Genomic DNA, 25,459 nt, shown 5'->3' on the forward strand with positions numbered 1-25,459 from the left:
ATGCTGGGGACATATTTAAGGAGCCTACAAGAGCGAGAGTGGTCAACCCTCGCATTGAAAAAAAGTACAGACCTGCACCTGCGGACCCCGCATACATCCGGGGACAATTGCCACTGGACTCTCTTGTGGTCGCCAATGCCAGGAAACGTGCCAACTCCCAGACAACGGGTGAAGCTCCTCCCCCGGATAAGGAGTCCAAAGTGCTAGAGGCAGGGGGCAAAAGAGTAGCTGCACAGGCATCAAACTTTTGGCGCATTGCCAATACACAGGCACTCTTGGCGCGTTACGATAGGGCGCACTACGACACCCTAGAACAGATTGTACAACACCTGCCTCCACAGTTCCAAGAAGCCACCCAACTGCTCATTGAGGAAGGAAAGCTAATCTCAAACGCAGCCATCAAGTGTGCACTTGACGCTGCGGACACAGCTGCTAGAGCTATCAACACTAGCGTTATGCTGAGACGACAAGCGTGGCTCCGCATCTCAGGGTTTAAACCGGATATTCAGACAACAATCCTTAATCAGCCAGTCAATCCTGAAAGTCTGTTTGGTCCAGATGTTGACACCACCCTAGAGAAAATAAAGAAGGACACAGAAACTGCTAAGTCCATGGGGGCCCTGCAGTCCCAACAGTTTCGTGGCAGCAATTTTCGTCGCTCAGGTGCACGTGGAGTCACCAGAGGACAAATGGGTCAACAATCCCAGTTCTCTAAAGGTGGGGCACAATCCTCGTTCACGAAACAGAACAAGGGAGGTTACAGAAATAACAGCAACAGAGGTCGCGGCAGAGGAAACAACAGCTCCCGCTCCTCTGCTCCAAGCAAACAGTGACTCTCTGTCACTGCCCCCCGACCACCTAACACCTGTCGGGGGGAGACTACAGCAGTTCCTGCCAGTCTGGAAAAACATCACCACAGACAGGTGGGTGCGACAACTAGTCCAGTATGGTTATTGCCTAGAGTTGAGGTCCACTCCACCCAACATCCCGCCAAGGCAAAGGTCTATGTCCGCAGAGCACTTGCTCTTATTGCAGCAGGAAGTAGTGGTGATGCTGCAAAAGGGAGCAATCGAGCTCGTGCCGGTGGGAGAGGAAGGCACGGGGGTTTATTCCCTGTACTTCCTTATTCCAAAGAAGGACGGATCTCTCAGACCCATTCTAGATCTACGTCCCCTCAACCTGTACATACTGTCAGAACATTTCCACATGCTTACACTGCAACAGATTCTTCCATTGCTAAACCAGGGAGATTTCTTAGCAACCTTAGATCTCAAGGATGCTTATTTCCACATTCCACTACACCCGTCACACAGGAAATACCTCAGGTTCACTATTCAAGGCAGGCACTACCAGTTCAAGGTCCTACCCTTCGGAGTCACCACAGCCCCGAGGGTGTTCACCAAGTGTCTGGCGACGGTAGCGGCGCACCTCAGGAGGCAGAACATCCATGTCTACCCCTACCTAGACGACTGGCTCGTGCAAGCCAAGTCAGAGCAACAGTGCGCCGCAGACATGTCGTCTACAATTCACCTTCTTCACGATCTGGGTTTCTCCCTGAACTACCCAAAATCGCATCTTCAACCGGCACATGTCCGGCAGTTCCTAGGTGCGACGATCAACACCCTGACGGCCATGGCTCAGCCAAACCAAGTCAGGATAGACAGCATGCAGGCTCTGATCCAAAGGTTCAGGCCACAACACTCGCTTCCAGCGAGAGTGTTCATGCAGTTGATAGGCATGATGGCCTCCTGCATCTTCATAGTCCCTCACGCACGGCTACATATGCGCCCGCTCCAGGAGTGCTTAGCGAATCAGTGGACACAGGCTCGTGGGCAATTGACAGACCTAGTGTTGGTTACCAGTCGGGCATACGACTCTCTGCATTGGTGGACTCCACACAACCTTTGCAAGGGCCGACTGTTCCAAGAGCCTGTGCCGCAGATTGTCCTGACAACGGACGCATCTCTCCAGGGATGGGGAGCTCATGTGCTCACTTACACAGTGCAGGGACTATGGACGACGCAGCAACAGAAGATGCACATCAACTATCTGGAACTGATGGCAATCTTCATGGCGCTCAAGTCCTTCATCGTACATCTGTGCAACAAAGTCGTGCTAGTCCGGACGGACAACATGACCGCGATGTACTACATTCAAAAGCAGGGAGGCACCCACTCGCCACAGCTGTCTCGTCTGGCTCAGAGCATGTGGAAGTGGGCCATTCAGAGGAACATTTTCCTCATGGCAGAACACCTCCCAGGAAAGGACAATCAGATGGCGGATCTGCTCAGCAGGTACAGCCATCAAATGCACGAGTGGGAGTTACACCCATCTGTCCTCCACCCGTACTTCCAGCAGTGGGGTCATCCGGAGATAGACCTGTTTGCCACAAAAGAGAACGCAAAATGCCAACACTTTGCCGCCAGGTTCCCTCACCCACAGTCGCAGGGGAATGCGATATGGATGAACTGGTCAGGCAAATTTGCGTACGCTTTTCCGCCAGCCCCTCTAATACCGCTGGTCGCAAGAAAGCTAAGGCAGCACGAGATGACTCTCATCCTAGTTGCTCCAACGTGGGCGCGCCAGGCCTGGTACACCACGTTCCTCGAACTCTCAGTGGTGCCGCATCAAAGACTGCGCCTCACGCCCAGTCTTTTGACGCAGAACCATGGAGAAATTCAGCATCCAGATCCGCAACAGCTCAACCTGGCGATCTGGCTCCTGAAGTCCTAGAGTTTGGATACCTTAACCTACCTCCGGAATGCATGAACATCATCAAGGAGGCGAGGAAACCAACTACTAGAGCATGCTATGCTGCAAAGTGGAAGCGTTTTGTCATTTACTGTACAGCCAATGACATCAACCCGCTAGATGCATCTATCCCCAACATCATCTGCTATCTGTTGCATCTTTACAAGTGCAATCTAGCGTACACTTCCATTCGGATACATCTATCCGCCATAGCGGCTTATCTCCAGAACAGGCAGCACCTCTCTGTCTTCAGAGTGCCCGCCATTAAAGCCTTCCTTGAAGGTCTGAAACGAGTCATTCCCCCAAGAACACCGCCAGCTCCGGTGTGGAACCTCAATGTCGTTCTCACCAGACTGATGGGACCACCATTTGAGCCACTGCACTCGTGTGAACTTCAGTTCCTTACGTGGAAAGTAGCTTTCCTTGTAGCTATTACGTCTCTGAGGCGTGTCAGTGAGCTGCAGGCGCTCACGATCCAAGAGCCATTCATTCAAATTCATCCAAATAGGGTGGTGCTACGCACTAACCCCAAATTCCTTCCGAAGGTGGTGTCACAGTTTCATCTAAACCAAACTATTGACTTACCAGCTTTCTTTCAAAACCCGCAAACGGTGGCGGAAAGAATGCTCCATACCTTAGATGTACGGAGGGCGTTGATGTACTACATAGACAGAACACAACCCTTTAGAAAAACAAAACAACTCTTTGTTGCCTTCGCACCACAACACAAAGGCAACCCGATTTCCAAGGCAGGGATAGCCAGATGGATTGTTAAGTGCATCCAGATATGTTATCAAAAAGCCAAGCGCACTTTAACAATACCCCCCAGAGCGCACTCCACACGCAAACTGGGGGCATCCATGGCTTTCCTAGGGAACATTCCTTTAGAGGATATTTGCAGAGCAGCCACGTGGGTTACACCACATACCTTTACAAAACACTACTGTGTTGATGTGCATTCCAAGCAGCAAGCTGCTGTAGGACAGGCTGTTCTGAAGACACTTTTTCAGGTTTCTGCAGCTGGCACGGGCAACCGCCGCTGATGGAGGGACTGCTATGTATTCTATGCTAAGATATGAATTTAGCAGCCCACATGCCTCGAACTGAATATGCTACTTACCAGTATGCATCTGTTCTTGGCATGTAGGGCTGCTAACATTCATATCGCCCGCCCTCCTCCCCGGTGCCTGTCGCAGCTGCAGATATACTATTGTATTTATTCATTAGCATGGACATCCTTTACACTTTTCACTCCATCTTCTGCCACAATGGCGAAAAACAATCTGGGGATGGAGCCGATGCCCATGCGCACTGTAGTCCAGGGGAGGAGCCACCTATCTCAGGATACTTCGAAGACTCTTCCAGGACAACAATGTGCGATCATCCGAGCCCAACACTAGGCGGCGATCTAATGCTAAGATATGAATGTTAGCAGCCCTACATGCCAAGAACAGATGCATACTGGTAAGTAGCATATTCAATACCAAAAAGAGGTATAGTGTGCACATAGTCCAGTGGAACCCCTAAGGTAGGCAGAGGTAAAAGTAGAAAGCACCTTACTCTCGGTTTGTGGTAGTGTGGGTTAGTAGTAAGGCTTTATCAGAGGGTAGTGTTAAGCATCTGTTGTACACACTCAATCAGCAAATGATGTCACACACTCGAAGACTGAACTCAGACCAATTTTGTTCGTATAAAAATATTTAGGTATATTTATTTCTTAGAACCAAGCAAGCCTTGCAAGGGTAAGTGATTTATACTTTGCAGTAACAATACAGTTTGGATTGCAGTCGTGTATATATACTTTGGTTTTGTTACAGTAGAATTACTGGAAATGCAATACCTTAAAATATTGTACAGACAAAGGTCTTCTGGGAGTGACCACCACTGGGAGAGATAAGTTGGGATGCTGGGGGTTGGCTAGACACCGTCTGTTTGGCCACCCAAGGCAGTGGAGTGTCGGGTTCAGGGGTGTCTTTTAGGGTCAAATCTTCTTAGCAGCTTCTGGTCGCGGTTGGGGGGGACCCTCCGGATTGAGGCTGCAGGCGTCGGCTGGGGACTTGAGGCAGGTCAGGGATCACTGGATCGCGGGTCAGGATCGCCGAGGAGACCTCCTTGTGGTGTTGGGCCACTCGGGCAATGGGCGACGGGTGCAGAGTGGTGCATTCTCACAGATTTTGCCGGAGCTGGAGTCTGTGGGAGAGCAAATCCGATGTTCACAGAGACAGTCTTTTCCTTGGAATGCAGGGCAGGTCCTCTGGGTTCTTGAGGTTGCTGGCTGCAGGACACACTGGAAATTCACTTCTACACGCTCGAGGTGGGAACAGGCCGGTAGGGCTGGGGCCAAGGAAGTGGGCGTCCTCTTCTTCTTAGCTTCGGAACGGCTGTTCGGTCCTTCTTCTTCCTTTCTTCTTGGTCGATGCTTGTCTGACTAGGCACGGTTCAGGGGTGCCCCTAAATACTAGATTTAGGGGTGTTACAGCTCAGTAAAAGGTTTGGACCAATGTGTCCCTTCTTTGGGGTGGATTAAACCCCCTATTATGCCACCCTCCAGTGGGAGAGGGACATATGCCTCACTCTGGTTGGCTGGGTCCCCCATCTGCAAGATGGCGGGGACTGAGAGTTGTGCTTCACCTCACCTCCCCCACCTGAGGGGTGGGGTTGAGAAAGGTGGGCACACCTCCCCTCCTCACTTGGTTTTGCCACCGGTTCTCCTACCCAAGTGGGGGTCAGAACCGGTGGGGATCAGTTGCTGGAAGCAGCAAAAGGCCTGGGAAAGCTCACACCGGCGGCAAGCCTTTGAAGCTTCCCCTTCGTGGACCCTGCCCAACCTGGGGGAGGAGGCTTGGCACCTTGTCTCAGGATGTGCATTGTTTCAAGCACCCGAAAGCAGCAGGCTCTCGACCCAGGGGTCCAGAAACACGTCTGGTGGTGGCAGCTGCAGAGCAGCCACTCAGCCTGGACACTAGTGTTAGGTAATTTTTCAGGGAGCATCTCTAAGATGCCATCTGTGTGTATATTTTATTAAATCCCACACTGGCATCGGTGTGGGTTTAATGTGCTGAAAAGTTTGATACCAAACTTCCCAGTTTTCAGTAAAACCATTATGGTACTGTGGAGTTCATAATGACAAACTCCCAGCACCATATACTCTTAATGGCATTACTGCACTTACAATGTCTAAGAATTGTCTTAGAGACTGTAGGGGTACAGAGCTCATGCACCTGTACTCTCACCACTGGTATAGTGCACCCAGCTAGAGGGGTGGCTGATCCATGCCAGGGCAGTGGGTTGTAGGTATGGCACACCAGGATGTGTCCCATGTCGACTCTTCACTTTGTTCTGCACAAAAACACGCAGCCTGCAAAGGCAGTGTGTGAGTGTAAAGGTACAGGGCCTCTAATGGTGGCACAATAAGTACTGGAGGCCTTCCCTGGTCACAGTGCTCTGGGTACATGTGGTACCATTTACCAGGGACTGACCTGTGGCCAAAGAGTGCCAACTGGGTTTGGTCTTCAATGCCGTTTTAGGGAAAGAACATAGGGCCTCAGTACCTGATTGGCAGGAGCCCAGGGCACACTCAGTCAAAGTACATCAGCAGTTCAGCAAAGAAAGGGGGCAACCATGCAGAAAGAGGGCACTTTCTCACAGACGTGCTACAAAAGAAACACAATTTGGGATCTTCTGTGCTGTAATTTTCAAGTCGACATTGGTATTTGTTTCTTCTGAACTCTACAGTAGTAGCTTTTTTCTTTTTTGGATTTACAATGACATTGGAATTATGTGGATTTGCTTGTAACCAGTTATATTCCCCTTATACTTCAATGGAAACCACTCTAGCATTTTTGACACTCGTACGCCACCCACGATGAGGACACAGTATGTTAATCTCCAGAGTAATTAAATTATTAATATCCCGCCGAGAAGACCGAGAGCTCCCCACGTAGGTATATGAAATTTGCATTGGTTTATTAATAAGAAAATGTGTTTTACTAGTATAGAAAGGAGCACATTTAACATTGAAGGGGGCATGAGACAACAGTAAAGTGAGATTTGGATGGGCCTCTCAAATGCCTCTCATTGAGAGAAGAGTGAATGTTCAGCTGCATTAAAGTCTACTCTTCTTTTTCGATCTGCAGATGAAAGTCAAGGTCTCAACTGAAGTTGCCATCAGTAATGTGGAGCTCTCTATAGTGGACAAGGATCAGAGTATCGCACCAAAAATGGCCAAGTAAATTACTTTTCTTTCTTAGTTTAATTGCCAGTCTGTCTGTTGCTTGCGTTTTTCTAGAGGGAGAGAGAGAGATAGAGATCGAGGTGTATATTACATGAAAATTTAGTATTTGGATGGTAATGGACTAGTGCATCTCTGAAAGGTGGTGATTGGAATGCAAAGAGGACAAATCAAGTGTTTATATGTTTTTACTTTGAACGATTAGCATGGTAACAGGTACAACAATAACAACGCCATAAATAAGATTGCAGGCTTATATAAACACATTCACCCGAGATTAAAGTGAAGTTCAAGTTGTCATGATTATAACACCTCAACATATGTGTTACAAAACTTCAAAAGTTCACTTTAAAAAGCAAAGTAGAGTGCATTTTGGTTTAGAATCAAGACCAAAAACACAGAAATCTGTAAATTATGGTTCGGACTGCCATCCATAACTTGCACAACAGACGCAGAACCCCTTTTTACACACCAAATCCAATACTCATGGTGTCACCCATAATGATACAGATACACTGGCAAATGTTTAATTGATTTTACAGGTGAGATTACCTAAGCCACTGACTATATGGATCATTGTTTGGGACCACCTTTATTGTGTATGGACTCAGTACAAAGGCGACGAACTGTAGGCTTCAGATGTAAGGTGTTTTTGCTGGAGGGAGAGGGATCGAAGTATGTGGTCTAGTCTACAATTGCACTACATACAACTTTACAGCGGTGTCAGTAATACAGAAGTCAAAGTGCTTGGTGTGTCTGGTCCTCCGTCTCTCCTGCAAGACTGCGCACCGAGTACCTAAACCTAGCAACAAGGGCCACATTTTCTGCTTAGTCAGTTGACTAGATTATAATTAAAAAGGGCATTCTGAGCCCCTGAATATCAGCTTAGATATCCTTCCTCTACGTGGAGAAAATGCCTTCTCCGTGGAGCAGGAGGCACAACCCCCATATGTGAGGAGCAGGAGACTAATTCAGGTGCTGCTGCAACTCATGCCTTAACCTCCCAAAATAGGTGGAAAGCATTTGGCCTGTTTGTTTTATGCCGATGATGTATTCATTATGAGTCAGACAAAAATAGGCCTTCAACGACTGACAAACACCCTTCAAATATTTTCAGTTAAGAACCACCTTGTGGTGAACTTGCAAAAGCCGAAAACAATGATCATAGGGAACAAAATCAAAAATGTGGGTGAATGGTTTCAACAGCTACATGTATCTGGGTGTTTTCATTGACAGCTGAGGATCCTTTCTTCCCCACAAGAAATACATCCGGAACAGGGCAGATCGCTTCAATATGCCTTTGGAAAAGTAGCAAAGTATTTGTCTAGACCCTCTTTAACCCCTTCGGCGCTCATGAGGAGCTGAGCTCGTCATGAGTCGTGCCGCTCGCACGCTGATGACGAGCTCAGCTTGTCATGTAACGCGGCTTTTTGAAAAAAGCCGCGTTGCGCAAAAATAGCCGCTGCACGCATGCGGTTAAGGCCTCTCCTAGAGGTAATTAGAGCAGCTTGGGCGCTGGACCGTTTTAAATGATTTTTGTTTGAAACAATAACTGGAAAATACGAAGGTTGGAGAGAAATTATGGACAGAATCCAGAGATGGCTGCAAGTTCGTAGAGTGTGTGGCTGTAGATGTGCATGCCCTGAAATATGTTCTTCTTCGAAGACTGTGAAGTCTTGCTGATCAGTATGTGGGTGGCTATGATATTAGATGTGCAACTTGTAACAAACTCTACTCTGCATCACTTAGTTTACTTCTTGCCTTTTAGGGTGACTTTTCCATCCAAAGCCAAAGCATCGCTCACTGCTGACAGTCACCAGAACCTTGCCTTGTCTTTCCAGTTGACAGATGTGAACACTGGAGCTGATGTCTCTCCACATCAGGTAAGGCATGGCTGCTCCTCATTTTTTCCAGAAGCAAGTAATTGGAGTGAAAAAGGCCTTCAGTGTTTTTTCATAGTTAAATTATATTTAATAAATCATGCTGTGACCAATAGGATACATCATCCCATGTAAAGTACAAAAAATTTGCTTCATTAAATTTCCAGAGTAGAATTTTCTAATACAGCATTTTCTCTGAAAGTGCAATAGGCACTGAGCTCTCACTCAGAATTTCTGCGTGGTTTGTGTTTTTTGATGCCTGTTACATGCTCGAACGATAATGAAATGTGCATTTCTTCAACTTATCCAGAAACTATTGCAGTACGTTATACATTTTAAGTACTGTTCAATTAAATTCCGACACCACACTATTATTCTGATTCAAGTAAAGCCTGCCAAGAGTAAGACTTAAACTTAGAAAGTAAGCCCTCTAAAATCAAACGTTTTAAGGGACACTTTTGGGCCATCAGAGGTGACCTGTTTTAGTTAATTTATTTTTTCAAAAATATTTTTTATTAGTATTGTTAAACCGAACATAGGAAAGGCTGTTCAGAGACAGAGGGTAGTAGCAGCAATATTGTGCTTTCGAACATGTCCCATTTACCCTTTCTCTGCTGTAATGTGTGTTCTTATCAGTGCTCAAGCTGTTTCTCAAAACATCAGCATAGTAGCCATACAAACTGTTTGATTGGCACATTCAGGGCTATATATTGGTGCAAACCCTGCATCAGTATCTCATTTCAGCCTGAAGATATCATGAAAAATGCAGGTTTTAATACATGAAATATTGCACTGAATATCTGCATTCCAGCAGTAACAAGTATTTATTATTTTTCCTAGGCAATATAATCTGCACACCAATTGTGAACTATTATGCACATCCTTAAATTGTTTATGAGACACCTTTATGGTGCACTATTCCTTTGCTGACGTATCAAACATAGTACTAAAAGTAAATTATATAAGCAATAGATTTTACCGAATTTGAAAATCTATAAGCAATAGATTTTCAAATTCGGTAAAATCTAAAGAATCTATTGGTGCAAGCTAGAAGTCCATGGGTCTGACGGGTTGGCCAGTAGAAAACAGTGAAAATTGATCAGTTGGTCAGTTTTTTCATACATTCTTTTATGACCTGGTAATTCCCTCTAGCTTCCCTTGTGAAGGATCATATTCCTGACGAATCTCAACCCCCTCTGTTGTTACTATGGGTCTCTTCACCGTAAAGATACCATACCTAGATGGGTATTATGTATGTTTCGGGTGGCCAAGGGTGATAAACCGGGTGTAGAGCATTTGGGAAATTTTGAAAATGGAAAGCAAAATGACTATCTTTTCGTCATCAATATCACATCTTGGCCTAATGGAAACACACCACAAACCTATATTTTCAACATCTGAACTTCATAAGGCTTCTATCATCTGTGGTCAGACAGCCTCACCCTGGTTGGTTGGCCAGGCCAGTGCTCTGAACAAGACATTTGTCAGATTGTCAACCTTTTCTCCTAATCCATGGTAGTTTCCTTCAGCATACCCAACCATCCCAAGACTTGGCCCTAAGCTGCATTTCCCGAGGTCTAGGATTCTATTTGGAGATTTAGGCAGTATTTAGGCCCAGGTCAGTTGACTCCCAAGGAAACCTACCAACCCTAGACATTTCTGAAAGCTACTGAGGCAGAAAAATGCACCCTGATGTGGCTTCTATGAATCCCAACTTGTTTTATTACCCAGAATCCCCTGGGGATGACAAAGTATGGATACAACAAATTCCCTTTGCTGTGACTGGGAATTTCAGGCAAATGGCAGAACTCCTACTATACTATGTTCCAACACTTCCCCCAAGAAATGGAACCCTACATGTGTGAGGCACCAGTTGCACAAGAGGGGATTAGACCAAATTGTGACTATGTTAAGGCCAAATGTACACTATATTGACTTCACATAATCATTTATTTGGTCAGTTTCTGTCAGTTACCATTGGTCCGATGTTAATTGGGTTTCTGGCTGGCTAAGGTACGCACCTAAGCAAGGCCGAATCCACCACTCTAGTCAGGATAGGAGGATCACACGTCTAAAATAAAACTTGCTCACCCTCTTAGTAACTTGGCACGAGCAGTCAGGCTTATCTCAAAGGCACTGTGTAAAGTATTTGCACATAACAAACAGTAATACAGTGCAAACACTACAAAAGGACACCATCCCAGTTTTGAAAACATTTTCCAATATCTATCTGTGTAAAACAAGACCAAAACAATAAAAATCCACAGTACAGTAATCCACAATACCGATAAAGCAAAAATAGACTATATACAATTCCTTGAAGTCAATAGCTCCGTCCGCGGCAATCGCAGCGTTGTGAACAACAAATCCAGCAGTCCTGGCCGACCGTGGCGTCACAGGTCCGCTACAGTGTCAGGGATACCCGTAAAACAGTAGCTTTGGAGATTCAGGGCATCTGATCTTGCAGAAATCTCGAGGGGGGGGTTGCAAAGCAGGACGGTGCTCTGTGTTCTCCACGAGCGGTGTCCACAGGTCACAGTGCAGGCAGCGGCGTCGGTGACAGTATCGCGGCGGGCATACCAGGGCGGCAGTGTGAAGTGCGGTGCCCACAGGTCATGGTACAAGCAGCCGCTCTGTGGCATCGGCAGACGGCGTCGTCGGTGAGACCAGGGTTGAGGTGCAAAGTGCAGCGGAGCACTCTGCGGTGCCTTCAAGTCAGGGAGCCAGCAGCGGCGGCGTTGGGTTACCTTTTTCTCCTCTGTGGCAGCTGAAACATCCAGTTCCAGAAGCCGCTACACAGAATATATTGTAGTCTTTGACTTCCCTGAGACTTCCAACAGGAGGCAAGCTCTTCGTCAAGCCCTTGGAGATACTTAGGGTACAGAAAGCACAGTCCAGTCCTTTCCCGGATCAGTTGTCTATTCAGCCAGGCTATGCGTCACCCAGGAAAGACAGGACACACCTCAACACTCCCTGATGTCTGTCTAGTGTGAATGCACAAACCAGCCCCTGTCAGTCTAAAACCCAGAAAGGAAATACACAATAGGCAGAGGCATATAGATGATTAAGCGAGAAAATGCTCACTTTATGAAAGTGGCATTTTCAAACACACAATGTGAAAATCATCTTTACTAAAATATGTATTTTTAAATCCTGAGTTAAGGCAGCCCCAACTCTATGCCTCTATCTTGTCCCAAGGGAAAGTTATGCTTGTGAGATGTCATAAAGCAGCTTCCATGTTAACCTATGAGACAGATAGGTTTACAATAGTGAAAAACGAAATGGACCGTATTTCTCTATCAGGACATGTAACATGCACCAGTACATGCCCTACCTTTCACACACACTGCACCCTACCCACAGGGTTACCTTGGTCCTCCCGTAGGGGTGCCTTACATGGAAGGGAAGGTTAGGGCCAGGCAAGTGGGTGCACTTGCCAGGTCGACATGGCAGTTAAAAACTGCGCGCAAACACTGCAGTGGCAGGTCAGAGAATCCCTTTGAAAGGCTACTGGTGTGGATGGCACACATATGTACATTACTAGGGACTTAGTAGTAAAACAAATAAGCCAATCATGGAAACACCAATCCATAAACACAATTTTCATGGAGAGTATATGCACTTTAGCACGGAATAACGGTGGTAAAGTGCCCAGAGTGCTAAAACCAATGAAAAATAGGAGGTCATAAAGTCTTGGGGTAAACCCTCTGAAAAAGTCAAGTCTAACACCTATACATGTGATGTACTGCTTCTGTTGGAAACACTGGTTTTGGTAGTTTTGCAGTTGGCAACACATTCTGCAACTTTCTGCCACAGAAATGTGAGGAAATATGTTCAACTTGTGCAAGGAATTCTGAAGTAAGAAAAAGGTGTCAGTCTTGCAAGCCACCCCCGCCCAGGACTCCTCCACGTGTCTATAGTTTCGTGAATGTCTATGATTGGTAGGTTTCCCCAGTTGCTAAATAAGTCTATGACCCACCTCAATATCACAGCACCCTAACAAGGAGCTGGACACTGTTTAGATTTTTTCTTCCTATAATAGAACAATTCAAATAGTGTCTGGGCTCCTGGCTGGGCCACAAACTCGTGTTTATGTGCTCCAACAAGGAGCTGTGCTCTGTTTAGATTTTTCAAAGGCTAAGAAAACATCCAAAGAGTTTCCGGCTACTTAATGGTGCGCAGACGTGTGTTTCTGCGCTCCAGCTAAGAACCTGACATTTTGGATTTTTTCTTTTGCGATAGAAATCCAAACCGCATCTGGTTCCTTTCTGGGGCACTGGCACACAGCACCTTACTCTCCCAGTGCTTCTCTTGGACATAGAATCATTGGGAGATGCTTGCCAAATTGAATCAGAAAGTGGACACTGGTAGGGTATGGTCTAGAAACAATCTAGTTCATCCCATTCCAATCTCTACCTCCTTATTTGTTTATTCTGTTAGTCGTTAATTGGAAGGATGGTGGGAGGATGTGACTGCTCCTCTCTAACTTTCTCCCACCAACAGGAAAAAAGAACGAGCTGGTGGGCAAGGCTGGGAAGTATCAGATCAGTAGCTGCTGTCCTTAGCATCTCCTGTAGCCATAACCACCACTTTTATTTCTTGACTGAACGTGGGCTAGGGAATCCATCCGCGACCTATCCGATGTATGTGTGTGTGTGTTGTCACAAGTGGCATTGCATGCTTATTAAATATGTGTCTCGAAATGAGCACCAGGCCTCCTCGTTCAGGAGTTTGCCAGTAGGCATCCAAAGGGTTTAGTGAAGTGATCAAAAGATTGAGTCGGATTTATCTTGTACAAAAAAATCTTTCATCCTGTAAAATTGACACTCTTGAAGTCTTGTGCGTGGTAATGTTTTTCTACCCTCCATTTATTCCACATTTTGTCGTCTCAGACGTTTGTTCGCCTACACAACCACAAGACTGGGCAAGAGGTTGTGTTTGTCGCTGAGCCAGACAACAAGAACGTGTATAAGTTTGAGCTGGATCCCACGGAAAGGAAGACTGAGTTTGATTCGGCCTCTGGCACTTACACACTTTATCTGATCATTGGAGACGCTACTCTAGAAAATCCCATCCTTTGGAACATGGTAAGTTACTCAGACATCCTTTGTGTGCCATCTGTTATGGAAATCTGCATTTTCCTTTGTCAAGCATTGGCTATTTCCATGGCAGCAAACTTAAACTAAAACTTCTTAGAAATGCCATGCTAATACCAGTAATAGTAATCTTTGAGTTAAACTAATATTTTTCAAAATAAGAAATAGCTTGAGCAACTAGTGTATTCCTGTCTGGTTTAATCGGTCTTTTAAGAGCTAATTTGTCGGCCCTTTGTCAGGGTCTTTGAGGAATGTTTATAAATTAGAGAAGTGTTCTATGTATCTGGAGTAGCCATATTGTTCAGATTGCACACATTCAACAGTTTTTACACCCTAACCCCCTGCGGCTTTTGACTGGATAGAAAACTGCAAAGTAGTTAGACTTTGAGCTCTGCTCTCCGCAGAGTTCACAGTAGCTTAAGCTAGAAGAAAACTAGCACTAGACCCATCCGACTGGATGAGAACATCTCAGTGAATGGAGGTGACTGATGAGCTAATTGGTTGCCACAGTGTAGCTTCTATATAAAATTTAAAAAAACTAAGGAAACAAAAATGAGAAAGATCATGTAAATGCTCAATCACTAGCTAATACTGAATGTGATCAGCTTGTCTGCATTTCCCTACCATCAAATATATGTAGTGCCAGTATCCGCCGTGTTCTGCCCCAGAAGGCCGAGTCATCCTTGGCATTATGTTTCTAGCCTTCATGACTCTGAAGATATAAATTCTTATTTTCAGTCAGGTTCTACCCCAAAAGACCAGGATCCTGTTGGCCCCTACACCATAAATAAACGACAAAGACATGTTTCCAAGATACAGGGTTTTAGAGACAAAGGCACCCTGAGTCCATCCTGGTGAGTTAAGGGTTGCCTCTGATCATTTTTAAATCCATTGACGTTACTGGATGGAGTAATAGATGTTTGTATGGGTGATTTTTGGGTTACTGATTTAATAAAGACCCCTTATATTTTGGCCTTTTTACTTGTGTAGTCCCTAAGGAGTAGTTAACCAATCTAAGCCACATAGGAACACATTTTCTATCTCGCCAATGTTATTAAAGAGTTACACTTTCATCTAAAAAACACGCAATCCAATTTTTCTGCCACTTTCTCAGACCCAGGAGGTTCTATAACATTGGTTTGTTTTTTCCTTCCTAAGGTGAACCACTGATTTGACGTTATGTTGTACTGCATTTGAGTTTCTAAATCCGTCCATGTTCTGAAGAAAGCCTCGATAGTCAGGCGTCCAAAAATAGCAACGTGATTATCCATGCCGCAGTATCGTGGGCCTGGGGCAAAAGTGGTAAACCACAGCAACCAAGCTGAATACTGACCAGTAACCAATGGTTGCTCAAGACCCTAAGAAAATGCTTATGAGTGGTGCCCATAAAAGGTGCTGCTTGCAATCACAGTGGACCCAACTGTTTTAGGCAAGGGATCTTTTTCATGCTGCCCATCAGTCTTCATTATCAAATGCATTTATGCTAATTATAGTTTAAACTCTGCACCAATCTTTACACTTCTTCTAAAAAGAACCAGCTAAGGTGCCATATGTGTTTAGTAGCTGTTGTGAAGCAAACGCATCCGATGAGAACTGGACTGGGAAATCAAAACCTAGCACCCCAGATGCTAACTGGCGTTGCTACTTACCGATTGAGTTGTGTCGGGTACATGTGATCAGCAAGCGACACAGGAAAATGCCATAGCTGTAGTTAATGGGTCCATATTTCACACATAAATGCCTTTTCTATAGCTATTGGTTGTTGATTGTGATCTTTCACAGCTAGAAGGACTTTGCACACCTAGTGACCACAGATTGTTAGCTCATTCCAAGTTGAATATGCTGTTGACGTATATTAGGTCTAGGCAAGTAAGTAGCTTCAGGCAGATGCTCTACCTATATGTATTGCTCACAGACTGTAGATTGTCACATGTGAATTCTCTGTCTATTTACAATTCCAGACAAGTACAATTTTAAGTACACAGTATATACTCTTGCACATACTTATTTTATGGAGACTCTTATTTGGGACCAAGAACATACAGTGCCAGTGTTTATTAATATAGATTGAGCGAGCGAACTGCAGAGCATAATCAGTGTAATGTTCCATGTGATGTGCACATCTGTTGAGCTTAGTCATTCATAATTTGAGATGCAATATATGCGTGCCCACACCAGGGAACTGTGGTTGTAGCTGAAATAATTGTCTGGACCCAGTGGCCAGAGCTAGTTAACGTAAACCGATGAACACACTGCCCACAACCAGGCCTTTTGGACCGAATTTAGTCCTAGGTGGTCATGGAGTTTGCAACTTGTCATTTAGTAAATGGTGCACAAAAGCAATTCAATCTACGGCAAGTGGATGGTGCACATTTCACAAATGCATATTGCAGTGGCCACATTGATGCACGGACACATGTTCTAACAATTCCTGAGAAATTGGGATTTTAAACACATAACCATTTTAATCCAAACATATGTAGGCAGCCTTGAACAGATATATATTTCTGCTTTTTTGTTGCCTAAGACCAAGGTCCTGGGTGCTGCCTCAGCTATTTTTCTTTGACAGGTCACCATATGGTCACTGTTTATTCAGCTTCTAAAACCATGTTTCTATATTTGTTTACAGGCTGATGTTGTAATCAAATTCCCAGAGGAAGATGCACCAGCAACTGTGCAATCCAAAACCCTTTTTGCTCCCAAACCGGACATCCAGGTAATTCCAAAATGGATCGTGGCCCCCAGTTCCCATGCTCTAATCAAACTAATTTGTGGTAATGGTACAAAGGAATTTTGGTATTTGTATAAGCTGTTTTTTTTTGGGGGGGGGGCGTCAGGAAATGTTAAGTTTTGATAACTAGCCTTAATCATTGTGGAGCTGATAACATGTATAATTTTATAGCAGTCCTAAATCCCTTGTCAGTCAACACACTACGCCTATTTGCTTATGCATGACTGCTTGCTTGTGAGACCGCATTGCTGCCTATACTAATTGGGGAATTGTCTAAGTAAAATACACCTTTAATATGCTTTTGAACACCACAGTTGGTGCGAAATAGAAATAAAAGTAAAGCAGACATTTCTGCCTTTGTGACCTACAGGGAAGTGGCTAATTCTGGAGCTTATTTGAGGCATTTGAGGTTCTTGAAATGTACTCAGTGGGATCTGACGTATCTTTTCACAAGGGGAATGCATCTGTGGTTTTTAACTCTCCATTTCTATATGTGAGGCATGTCTCTTGGACTATGAGTTAACCGCATGCGTGCTGGCGGAATTCCGCTCGCACGCTGAGATTTGCGGAACCGCATGTTAGGTGACGCGCTGGGCTCGTCATCAGCGTAGCAGGAGGCTACCTCATGACGAGCCCAGCTCGTCATCAGCTTAGGACTAGCCTTAGTGCTTCTGGTTGACCTACTGTGTATTTTGTAGGAAGGCAACTTCTCACGGCCATATTTTTCCCGAATCATCCTTAATGTTCCACAAGCTAAAATCTGCCTTGTGCCAGGGCATCCTGTCATTTTTTTTTTACAATGACCTTTTGCTCAGTATTCAAGTCAATTCCTGTTGGCTCATTTATTCTGCCTCATCTAATCTTCCAAGAGGAAGAAGGCCTTCTGATGCCATTACAGTAATGATTAAAACTAAGAACTTTGCAAATTGAAGCTGTTTTATTTACATTATGTATTTTAAATTGTATCCATCTGGTGCGATCTGAAATATATTTTATCACTTTGTATAGAGTTTGAGAAACATCTGCTGAGACTCTCCTGTGACATCCACAAGGAACCATCAGTGTCACATGCCATCCTCTGGTTTCTATTATGCTGTCTAAGTTGTGCCTTCAATCACTTTATTTAAAGGAATTTGAAATCGTTTAGCAATAATCAGCAGATAGGAGGAGTGAAATAATTCTTGATTTACTAGCTTTTAGGAGGACACATGAAAACATTGAGTGAGAAATTATAAAACTTTTGTAGATGTTACTGAATTTTAGTAGAATTTGGAGAGTACTCCATTAGTTTATGATTGATGTGTTCAAAATGATTTTACAAGAGTTGAAACTTTCCTGATGGGTTATTTGATGACCCCTTGCAGAATTTGTAGGAGAGTATTAAGACGGAAGGCCTCTTCAGCATTGTAGCTTTCATAGATTCACATGCTTGAATTATTCCCCTTTGTCAGGCTTCAAACCTTTAGTAGGATTACTAAAACGTTGATGACATCAACACATTTAACATAGTTCTACGTATAGGCTTATTTTTCATTAGCAAGTGGATTAAGTATCATTGCACCCCATTGTGTGGGTCTTCTGTTACTCCTGTAGATTTTGGGTCAGAGGGGACACACCTATTTACTGAAGAAAAGATAGGATAGGATAGTGATGGCCCTTAAAGTACTTCACAGAATATTTTGTGTAACAACAATTCAATTAACCCAATTCATACTTGTTGATGACGGCTTGAAGGGAGGAGTGGTTCATTTCTAGTGTGGACTCACCGATTCCAGCACATTTCTGGAGCCTTTCCCTTTTAGATGCTTTGATCAACTGTGTGGTAGGCTGCAACAATGTGTAGCAGTGTGAGTGCTTGCTTCTTTTTCTCGTTGTTATGAGTTCCAATCTAGGCAGATTCAGGACCTCTTGTGGGCCCCTGAGGAAGGGTATTCCGGAGGTAGGACCAGGCCCGGACTGACAGATGCGGGCACCGGGCAATCCCCCGGTGGGCCGCACGGGTGGGGGCCGGTTTGGGGTCCCTGGGGGCCGTTTTTGATAGAGGGCCGTTTTTGCAGCATAGCTGCAAAAACGGCCCTGTAACAAAAACGGACGAAAAACGGCCCTGGCAAAGAGCGCGGACGACCGAGGGGGGCCGGCCAGGCACTTTGCCTGGGCCGGTTTTGGATCCCAGTCCGGCCCTGGGTAGGACAGTAGTTAGACAGGACTTTTGGGTTGTTTCTTGAGAAAAAGCACAATACTGGCATGTTTTATGGCTTATGGGTTTGGAAGGTTTTGGCTGAGCTGTGTTGTATACTCAGAGGTGGAGAGATCGGATGTTCACAGAATTAATGGTGTTGCCATTTTTTAATCGAAGAAACACAGGCCATTGCAGTGCTATTGGTTATACGTCAAAAATATTTTTAAGTCTGTCATGCTTGCTTATTTCTTGGTAGATTTTGGAGATCTCCCTTTTTGGTTTGTTGCCTTGTTGGTGTTTTTGGTGAAGTAGTACCTTTTGGCTCTCTTGACAGATATGTGATAGTTTTCTCATTTAATCCCTACATTGTTACTTCTCATTGAATTTTTATTTGAGCAAGCTGCCATCAAAGGTAAAGTCGTGATAATTTCAGCTCGAGCTTTTGATTTATTTGCTTGAAGCCTATTTAGGACATCTGTAAGCCAAATTGAACTACTTTGATTTATTAACTGTATACACACATAGCACAGTCGAAGTTGCCATTATATAGTTATGGTTCATGATGGATTTCCATTGGACGGGCAATTTGTGCTTAAACCGTTGAGCCCATAGACGTATCTGCTCCAGATCTGGCAGCTGCTTGGCATAGACACCTAAGCTCTGGCGTGCCAGTATTTATGGAGTGTGATAGTTTTCTCATTTAATCCCTACATTGTTACTTCTCATTGAATTTTTATTTGAGCAAGCTGCCATCAAAGGTAAAGTCGTGATAATTTCAGCTCGAGCTTTTGATTTATTTGCTTGAAGCCTATTTAGGACATCTGTAAGCCAAATTGAACTACTTTGATTTATTAACTGTATACACACATAGCACAGTCGAAGTTGCCATTATATAGTTATGGTTCATGATGGATTTCCATTGGACGGGCAATTTGTGCTTAAACCGTTGAGCCCATAGACGTATCTGCTCCAGATCTGGCAGCTGCTTGGCATAGACACCTAAGCTCTGGCGTGCCAGTATTTATGGAGATACATGTAGAGGAAAAGTTTGGGGATGGGGGATAAAAGAAAGAGTTTTCCCATTTTAGCTCCGTAGGACATTTTGCTTGTGCATACAGCCGAAACCTCTAAACAAATTTACACCAAACTTGGCATGGAAGTAGAACTTTACTCCGTAAACGTTATTTGCTGGTTTTGTGTAAATCCTTTAACTTGTTTCATACAGGGTGGACCGGACATGGTTAAAATTTTGCATGGAGCTACCTTTCAAAACCACAAGTCCTATCATTCATGTCTGAATTTTTTCTTATGCGATTGGCTGACGAAGGGCATTTATTTTTTTCTCGCCATCTTGAAAATCACAATTTTCACACTGTGGAATCAAATTTCCTCAGCAATGGAGGGGTGGGTGTTGAGGGAAGGTTGGGCCCTGTGAGAGGTACTGGGGTGCACACATTGGGGTGATAAAATTCGAAATTAAAACCACGTAAAAGGTTTGCAGTCTTAAAATCGTGATCTTGCAGCTACCTTTGGTGAAAATACACATCAAGAGCCCAGCGTAAATGGGGTTGTCTGCTCATGGATTCTTAGACACAGGGCCTAGCTGGTGGTTGTTGGTGGCCCACAGCGGATTGGTCACATGGCCTGTAGCCAACCTGACTCCACATTGGCCCAGGCCTTCCTTAGAGCAGGTGGGGAATAAGACCCGGCCCTGTGGCGTGAATGGCCGGAGTTATGGTGTCACTTGTGTGTGTTGTTATCAAATAAAAGGCACATTTCTGTGATTTTGTGCCAGTACCATATCTCAGGTTTTTAAGTGTTTTTTCTGTGAATGTTTATTATCCCTGTCTTGTCCGTAGTCAAACAGATGGTGTTGTAGTATTTGATGGTACCTATCCCAGTCCCACACGTGTTAAGGCAACTACTGTTGCTTTCACAAGAAATATTTCAGTCAATGGTATTTGCAAGATCTCCAACCTAGGAACGTTTCAGTCCTATATTAGGCACCATTACCTGGATTCTGGCCCCATAACAGAGATTGGTGTCTTGACTCGCTGAAACATTCATTTCATTAAAGATTTGTATATTTTCCACAGTTTCTCGTGTGGCTTTTTTGTCATGTTCCTGCCGCTTTGCCTTTATCAGAATGTTTTGCACCAGACTCTGAGAATTCATGCTAGATTGATTGATAGACAGATTTTAAGTTCTTCCACCAAACCCATCAGTATTTTTACCTATCACTTGTGTTGATCACATGTGCTTAAGAGTGCTCATGGTAAACTAATAAACTAAACATAGATTTGCTTTTTAATTGATTAATGATATTTTTGTAAGTTGTAGGATCAAAATGTTACATGTGTAGGTCTGCTAAAAGTCTCCATCTGCACAGAAACCAGCATGGTTACCTGAGATTTACAGTTAGGGTTGCAGAATTTTTTTGGGCTCAAAATGCAAAGACTTGAACTTATTTGTTTGGTCATCCAGTGAGTTACGTCTTTATTTCACAAGAATCATTTTAATATTGGAGTTGTGGACCAGAATAACTTCTGTCTGTTTTGTCAATCTTCAGCACCTGTTCCGAGAGCCCGAGAAGAGACCTCCCACTGTGGTGTCCAACACTTTCACTGCCCTAGTGCTGTCTCCTTTGCTACTGCTCTTCATCCTGGTGAGTACTTATTCAGAAATGTTTATTTGTAATGTTCCCCGTTTTTATGATATTTCACACCAGTACTGTATATTGAAGGTAAACTTCAGCTCTATCCCAATGGACTGGTGGTTGGTTTTTAAAGGTAGTTTTCCTTTTTGAAGTGATGCTTCACACTCTGCCAGTGGTATTTTGGGTGCAAAATTGCTCCTAATGCACCACTGATTCTGTATTTCATTGGTACAGTGTGACAGTCTATAGGAAGCTGTCTCTGTATATGGTAGACCACCAGGTGAGTATACCTTGCACAGAGTCCAGAGATTCCCCCAGAAGTGTGCAGGCCTCAATGTAAACCCTAAGTGCTCGATTTGTGGTAGTGTGGGCGAGTAGCCTTAGGCCTGACACAGAGGAGCGTAAGACAGTTGTTATGCACACGATGACCAATAAATGACACACAACTCAAAAGGGAATCCACACGAATTTTATAGAAATAAGGTTAGTTTGAGTTTTATTTTAAGACCAACACCTTTGCAAAAAGGTAAGTGCGCTACTCAGGAAAAGTACTTCAGTCTTTCAAAAGTCGACACTTAGTGCAATTTTCAAACAGTTAAATGCTAACCCCTTCCCTGCGGGGCATATTCCCCAGCTGTGCTGGGGGAGGGGGGCGCGCACAGCGCCCCATGCTCATGACGAGGTCCGCTCGCCATGAGGCACAGTGCTCGTGTGCTCATGACGAGCTGAGCTCGTCATGACCACAACCGTTTGTGTGGAACGCTCGCACAGCATGGGAATTAGCTCAGCATGCAAGCGTTCCAACGGTCATGACGAGCTCAGCTCGTCATGAGCACTCGAGCGCCGTGGCTCATGACGAGCTGACCTAGTCATGAGCATGCAAGGTGTTAACCTATGGAGGAAAACTACAATGCAGTTTCACGGGTAACTACCCAATTTATAGTTCCACTCTTTGGAGGTTAAGGTCAGCTGAGGGCAAGGTTCAGGTAAGCTCAAAATCTGCACCACCAGCTGCACAGGGGTGGCCAGGTGCATGGGCCTAAATTCAGATATAGACCCTGTATGTTTCAATAGGGACTGGGGGTGCTTGAAGCCACACTGCTTGCAGGTAATTAAATCTGTTGCAGGGGCCAAACTTCAGGAGTTAGAGCAAGCACAAGGGGTGCAAGGCAGCACCAAACATACACCACCAGCAGCCGAGGTGTGGCCGGGTGCAGGGCCCAAATACAGCATCAGGCGCCCAATGCTTTTCAATGTAGAAACTCAGTTGGACAAAAAGGCTGCAGACGTCGAATCAGAGGCTGCACTGAGGAAACCAGTCACAGCAGAGGTTAGTAGAGATGCCGTAGGTCATAGGGATACAGTCTGTCAAGCTCACCAAGACCTAGGGGCTTCAGGTGCAGGGGTGTCTTAGGACGTCGTGTTTTCTTACCGGTCACGTCGGGGGCCTGGGGGGAGCCTCTGGATCACACTGCAGGTGTCGTCTTGGAGCCCAGGAGGTGTCAGCCAATACTGGACTTGGGGTCAGGATCGCTGGGGAACCTTTTCTGGATCAGTGTGCCACCTTGACACGGGCCGGAGGGTTAGGTGCAGAGTGGTCAGGACTCTCGGTTCCGGGGGGCACCAGTGTCCCTTGTGTAAATTTCATGGGGACAGGTCCACTGTCCCCCGGAGTTCTGATCTTGATCAAAGGTCAGGCAGCCCTCCTCGGATTGTTTAGGTCTCTGGCTGCAGGACAGGCGTTGTCTTCTTTGGAGGGTCTTTGAAGCTGGAGGCAGGCCCATAGGGCTCGGATCAAGTCAGTAGGCGTCTTCTGGCTTCGCTGCACAGCATCTTCTTCATCCTTCTTAGGTTGGCAGGCACTAGTTTCTAGGTCTGAGGGGGCCACCTAAATGCTAAATTTAGGGGTGTTTAATGAGAGTGACAGGTAGGACCAATGGGCACCTTACGTGGGATGAGTACAGCCACAGTTATGCCACCCTTCTGTGGGAGGTGGGCATTGTCCTAGCCCTGATTGGCGGGGTTTCCCCAGCTTGAAGATAGCGGGGACTGAAAGATGCGTTTCACCCCACGTCCCCCACATTAGGGGTGGAGTTGGATGAGGTGGGCACACCTCTATTCTTCCTAGGTTTTCCCTTTGGTTTTCCCACCCAAAGTGGAGGTGTTAACCGGGGCTGCCTCTCAAGCACTGTGCCCATCCCAGGGGAGGAGGTGTAACACCTCTGTTCAGGATATGCTTTGTCTCTGTCCCAGAGAGCATGGGCTCTCGACCCAGGGGTCTAGAAAAATGTCTGTTGGTGGCAGGCTGCCTAAAGCCAGTCTGTGACCACACCAGTGTTGCAGGTTTTCAGGGAGCACGTCTGAGGTGCCCTCCGAGTACATGTTTCAATAAGCCCCACACTGGCATTATTGTGGGTTTATTGAGAGAAGTAATTTGTTACCAAACACTCCTGGGTTCAGAAAAGCCATTATGGTGCTGGGGAGATCGAGTTATCGAGTTTCCAGCCCATGTACTCTCTATGGCTTCCTTGGCACTTATATTATCTAAGAATGAATTTAAATATCGTAGGGGAATATCTACTCATGCAGATATGCCCACACCTGTGCTATACTACCCTGCCTTAGGCCTGCTATAGGGGTAACTTACCTATACCTTAAGCCGTGTTAGTTGGCATGACACACAGCCAGATTACCATGTCGACTTTGTCGTCTTGTCTGCCCCAGGCCAGGCATGCTGCAGTGGCAGTCGTATTGGCCAAAGTGAGGGTTCCTAGGGGACCCTCTTCAGTCACAATGCCTTAGGTACCATTTACTAAGGGCTTACAGGGGGCCAATTGTGGAATTTATTTATTTATTTTATTTTAAAAGTTTTATATAGCGCGAACAAGATCTTTGCAGATAACAGAGCGCTTTACAAGGGAGGTGGAAGGGTGGGGAAACAGGGGAGCATAGTAGGAAGGCAGGTCAACAAGTTAATGTAAATAGTAGAACTATTACAAATATTACAGGTAAGTAGTAGAACTATTACAAATATTACAGGTATGAGGTAGCAAGGCATAATTGTACGTAGGTCATCAACAATGTAGATAACACAAAAATAGAACATAATACAGATATGAGTAAACATTTTAGACTAGTACAAATAAGAACCCATGTGCATAGGAATCAGATCGGTAATACTGATCGGATTGTATCTCAGACGTAATTGTTCAAGTGTATTTAGCCATAAGGATATTTTTGACTTCTTTCTTAAAAAGAAGGGAGGAGGAGATGAGCCTGGTTTCCGGAGGAAGTGCGTTCCAGATCCTGGGTGCCATTCCTGAGAAGGAGCGTTTGTATGTTTTTTCCTTCCGGAATCTTCGAGGTTTCAGCAGAAGATTGTTTGTACTTCTGGTGGTTCTGGAGCCGCCGGAGACTGTCAGTTTATGGGTGAGGTAGCTGGGTGATTTCAGGTGTATAGCCTTGTGCGTCATGCAGGCAATTTTCAGGTGTATTCTGGCTTCAAGAGGCAGCCAGTTCAAGGATTTAAAGTCAGGAGAGATATGCGAATGTTTTTTAGATCCAGTGATGAGTCTTGCTGCTGCGTTTAGTGACGCTCTGAGGGGTGCAGTTGTAGTTAGGGGGATGCCGCAGAGGGCCACGCTGCCGTAGTCTATGCGAGGGATGACTAGTGCTTGAACTGCTGATTGGAAGTCTTTTGCTGGGAGGAAGGGTTTGAGTTTCCTCAAGGTATTTATTTGGAAGTTCGCCCCTTTAGTTGCCTTGCTGATATGCTGCTGCATGTTGAGGTTGGTGTCAAGTGTTATGCCTAACGATTTTGCTGAGTCCACGATGGTCGGTTGGACATTGAGTGCTGTTAGGTGCTTAAGCCATGTTTGTGCGGAAGATATTTTCGTGGGGGGTGAGATTAGGAGGAACTCTGTTTTCATAGCATT

The 25,459-nt window shown here is 45.1% G+C and overlaps 1 protein-coding gene across 2 annotated transcripts in view; it reads left to right on the plus strand.

Annotated features, from left to right (window-relative positions):
* The window catches only part of RPN2 (ribophorin II), a 226,049-nt gene that overhangs the window by 164,241 nt on the left and 36,349 nt on the right, over positions 1–25,459 (plus strand). For both annotated transcript variants that reach the window (XM_078652111.1, XM_078652112.1), the window contains exons 10-14: positions 6,888–6,979; positions 8,751–8,865; positions 13,755–13,949; positions 16,588–16,674; positions 21,438–21,533. In XM_078652111.1, coding sequence (XP_078508237.1) covers positions 6,888–6,979; positions 8,751–8,865; positions 13,755–13,949; positions 16,588–16,674; positions 21,438–21,533 — 585 coding nt within the window. The remainder of the gene's footprint in view (positions 1–6,887; positions 6,980–8,750; positions 8,866–13,754; positions 13,950–16,587; positions 16,675–21,437; positions 21,534–25,459) is intronic.

The sequence above is a fragment of the Lissotriton helveticus genome, chromosome 7 (assembly GCF_964261635.1).
Source record: "Lissotriton helveticus chromosome 7, aLisHel1.1, whole genome shotgun sequence".
NCBI classification, from domain to species: Eukaryota; Metazoa; Chordata; class Amphibia; order Caudata; family Salamandridae; genus Lissotriton; species Lissotriton helveticus.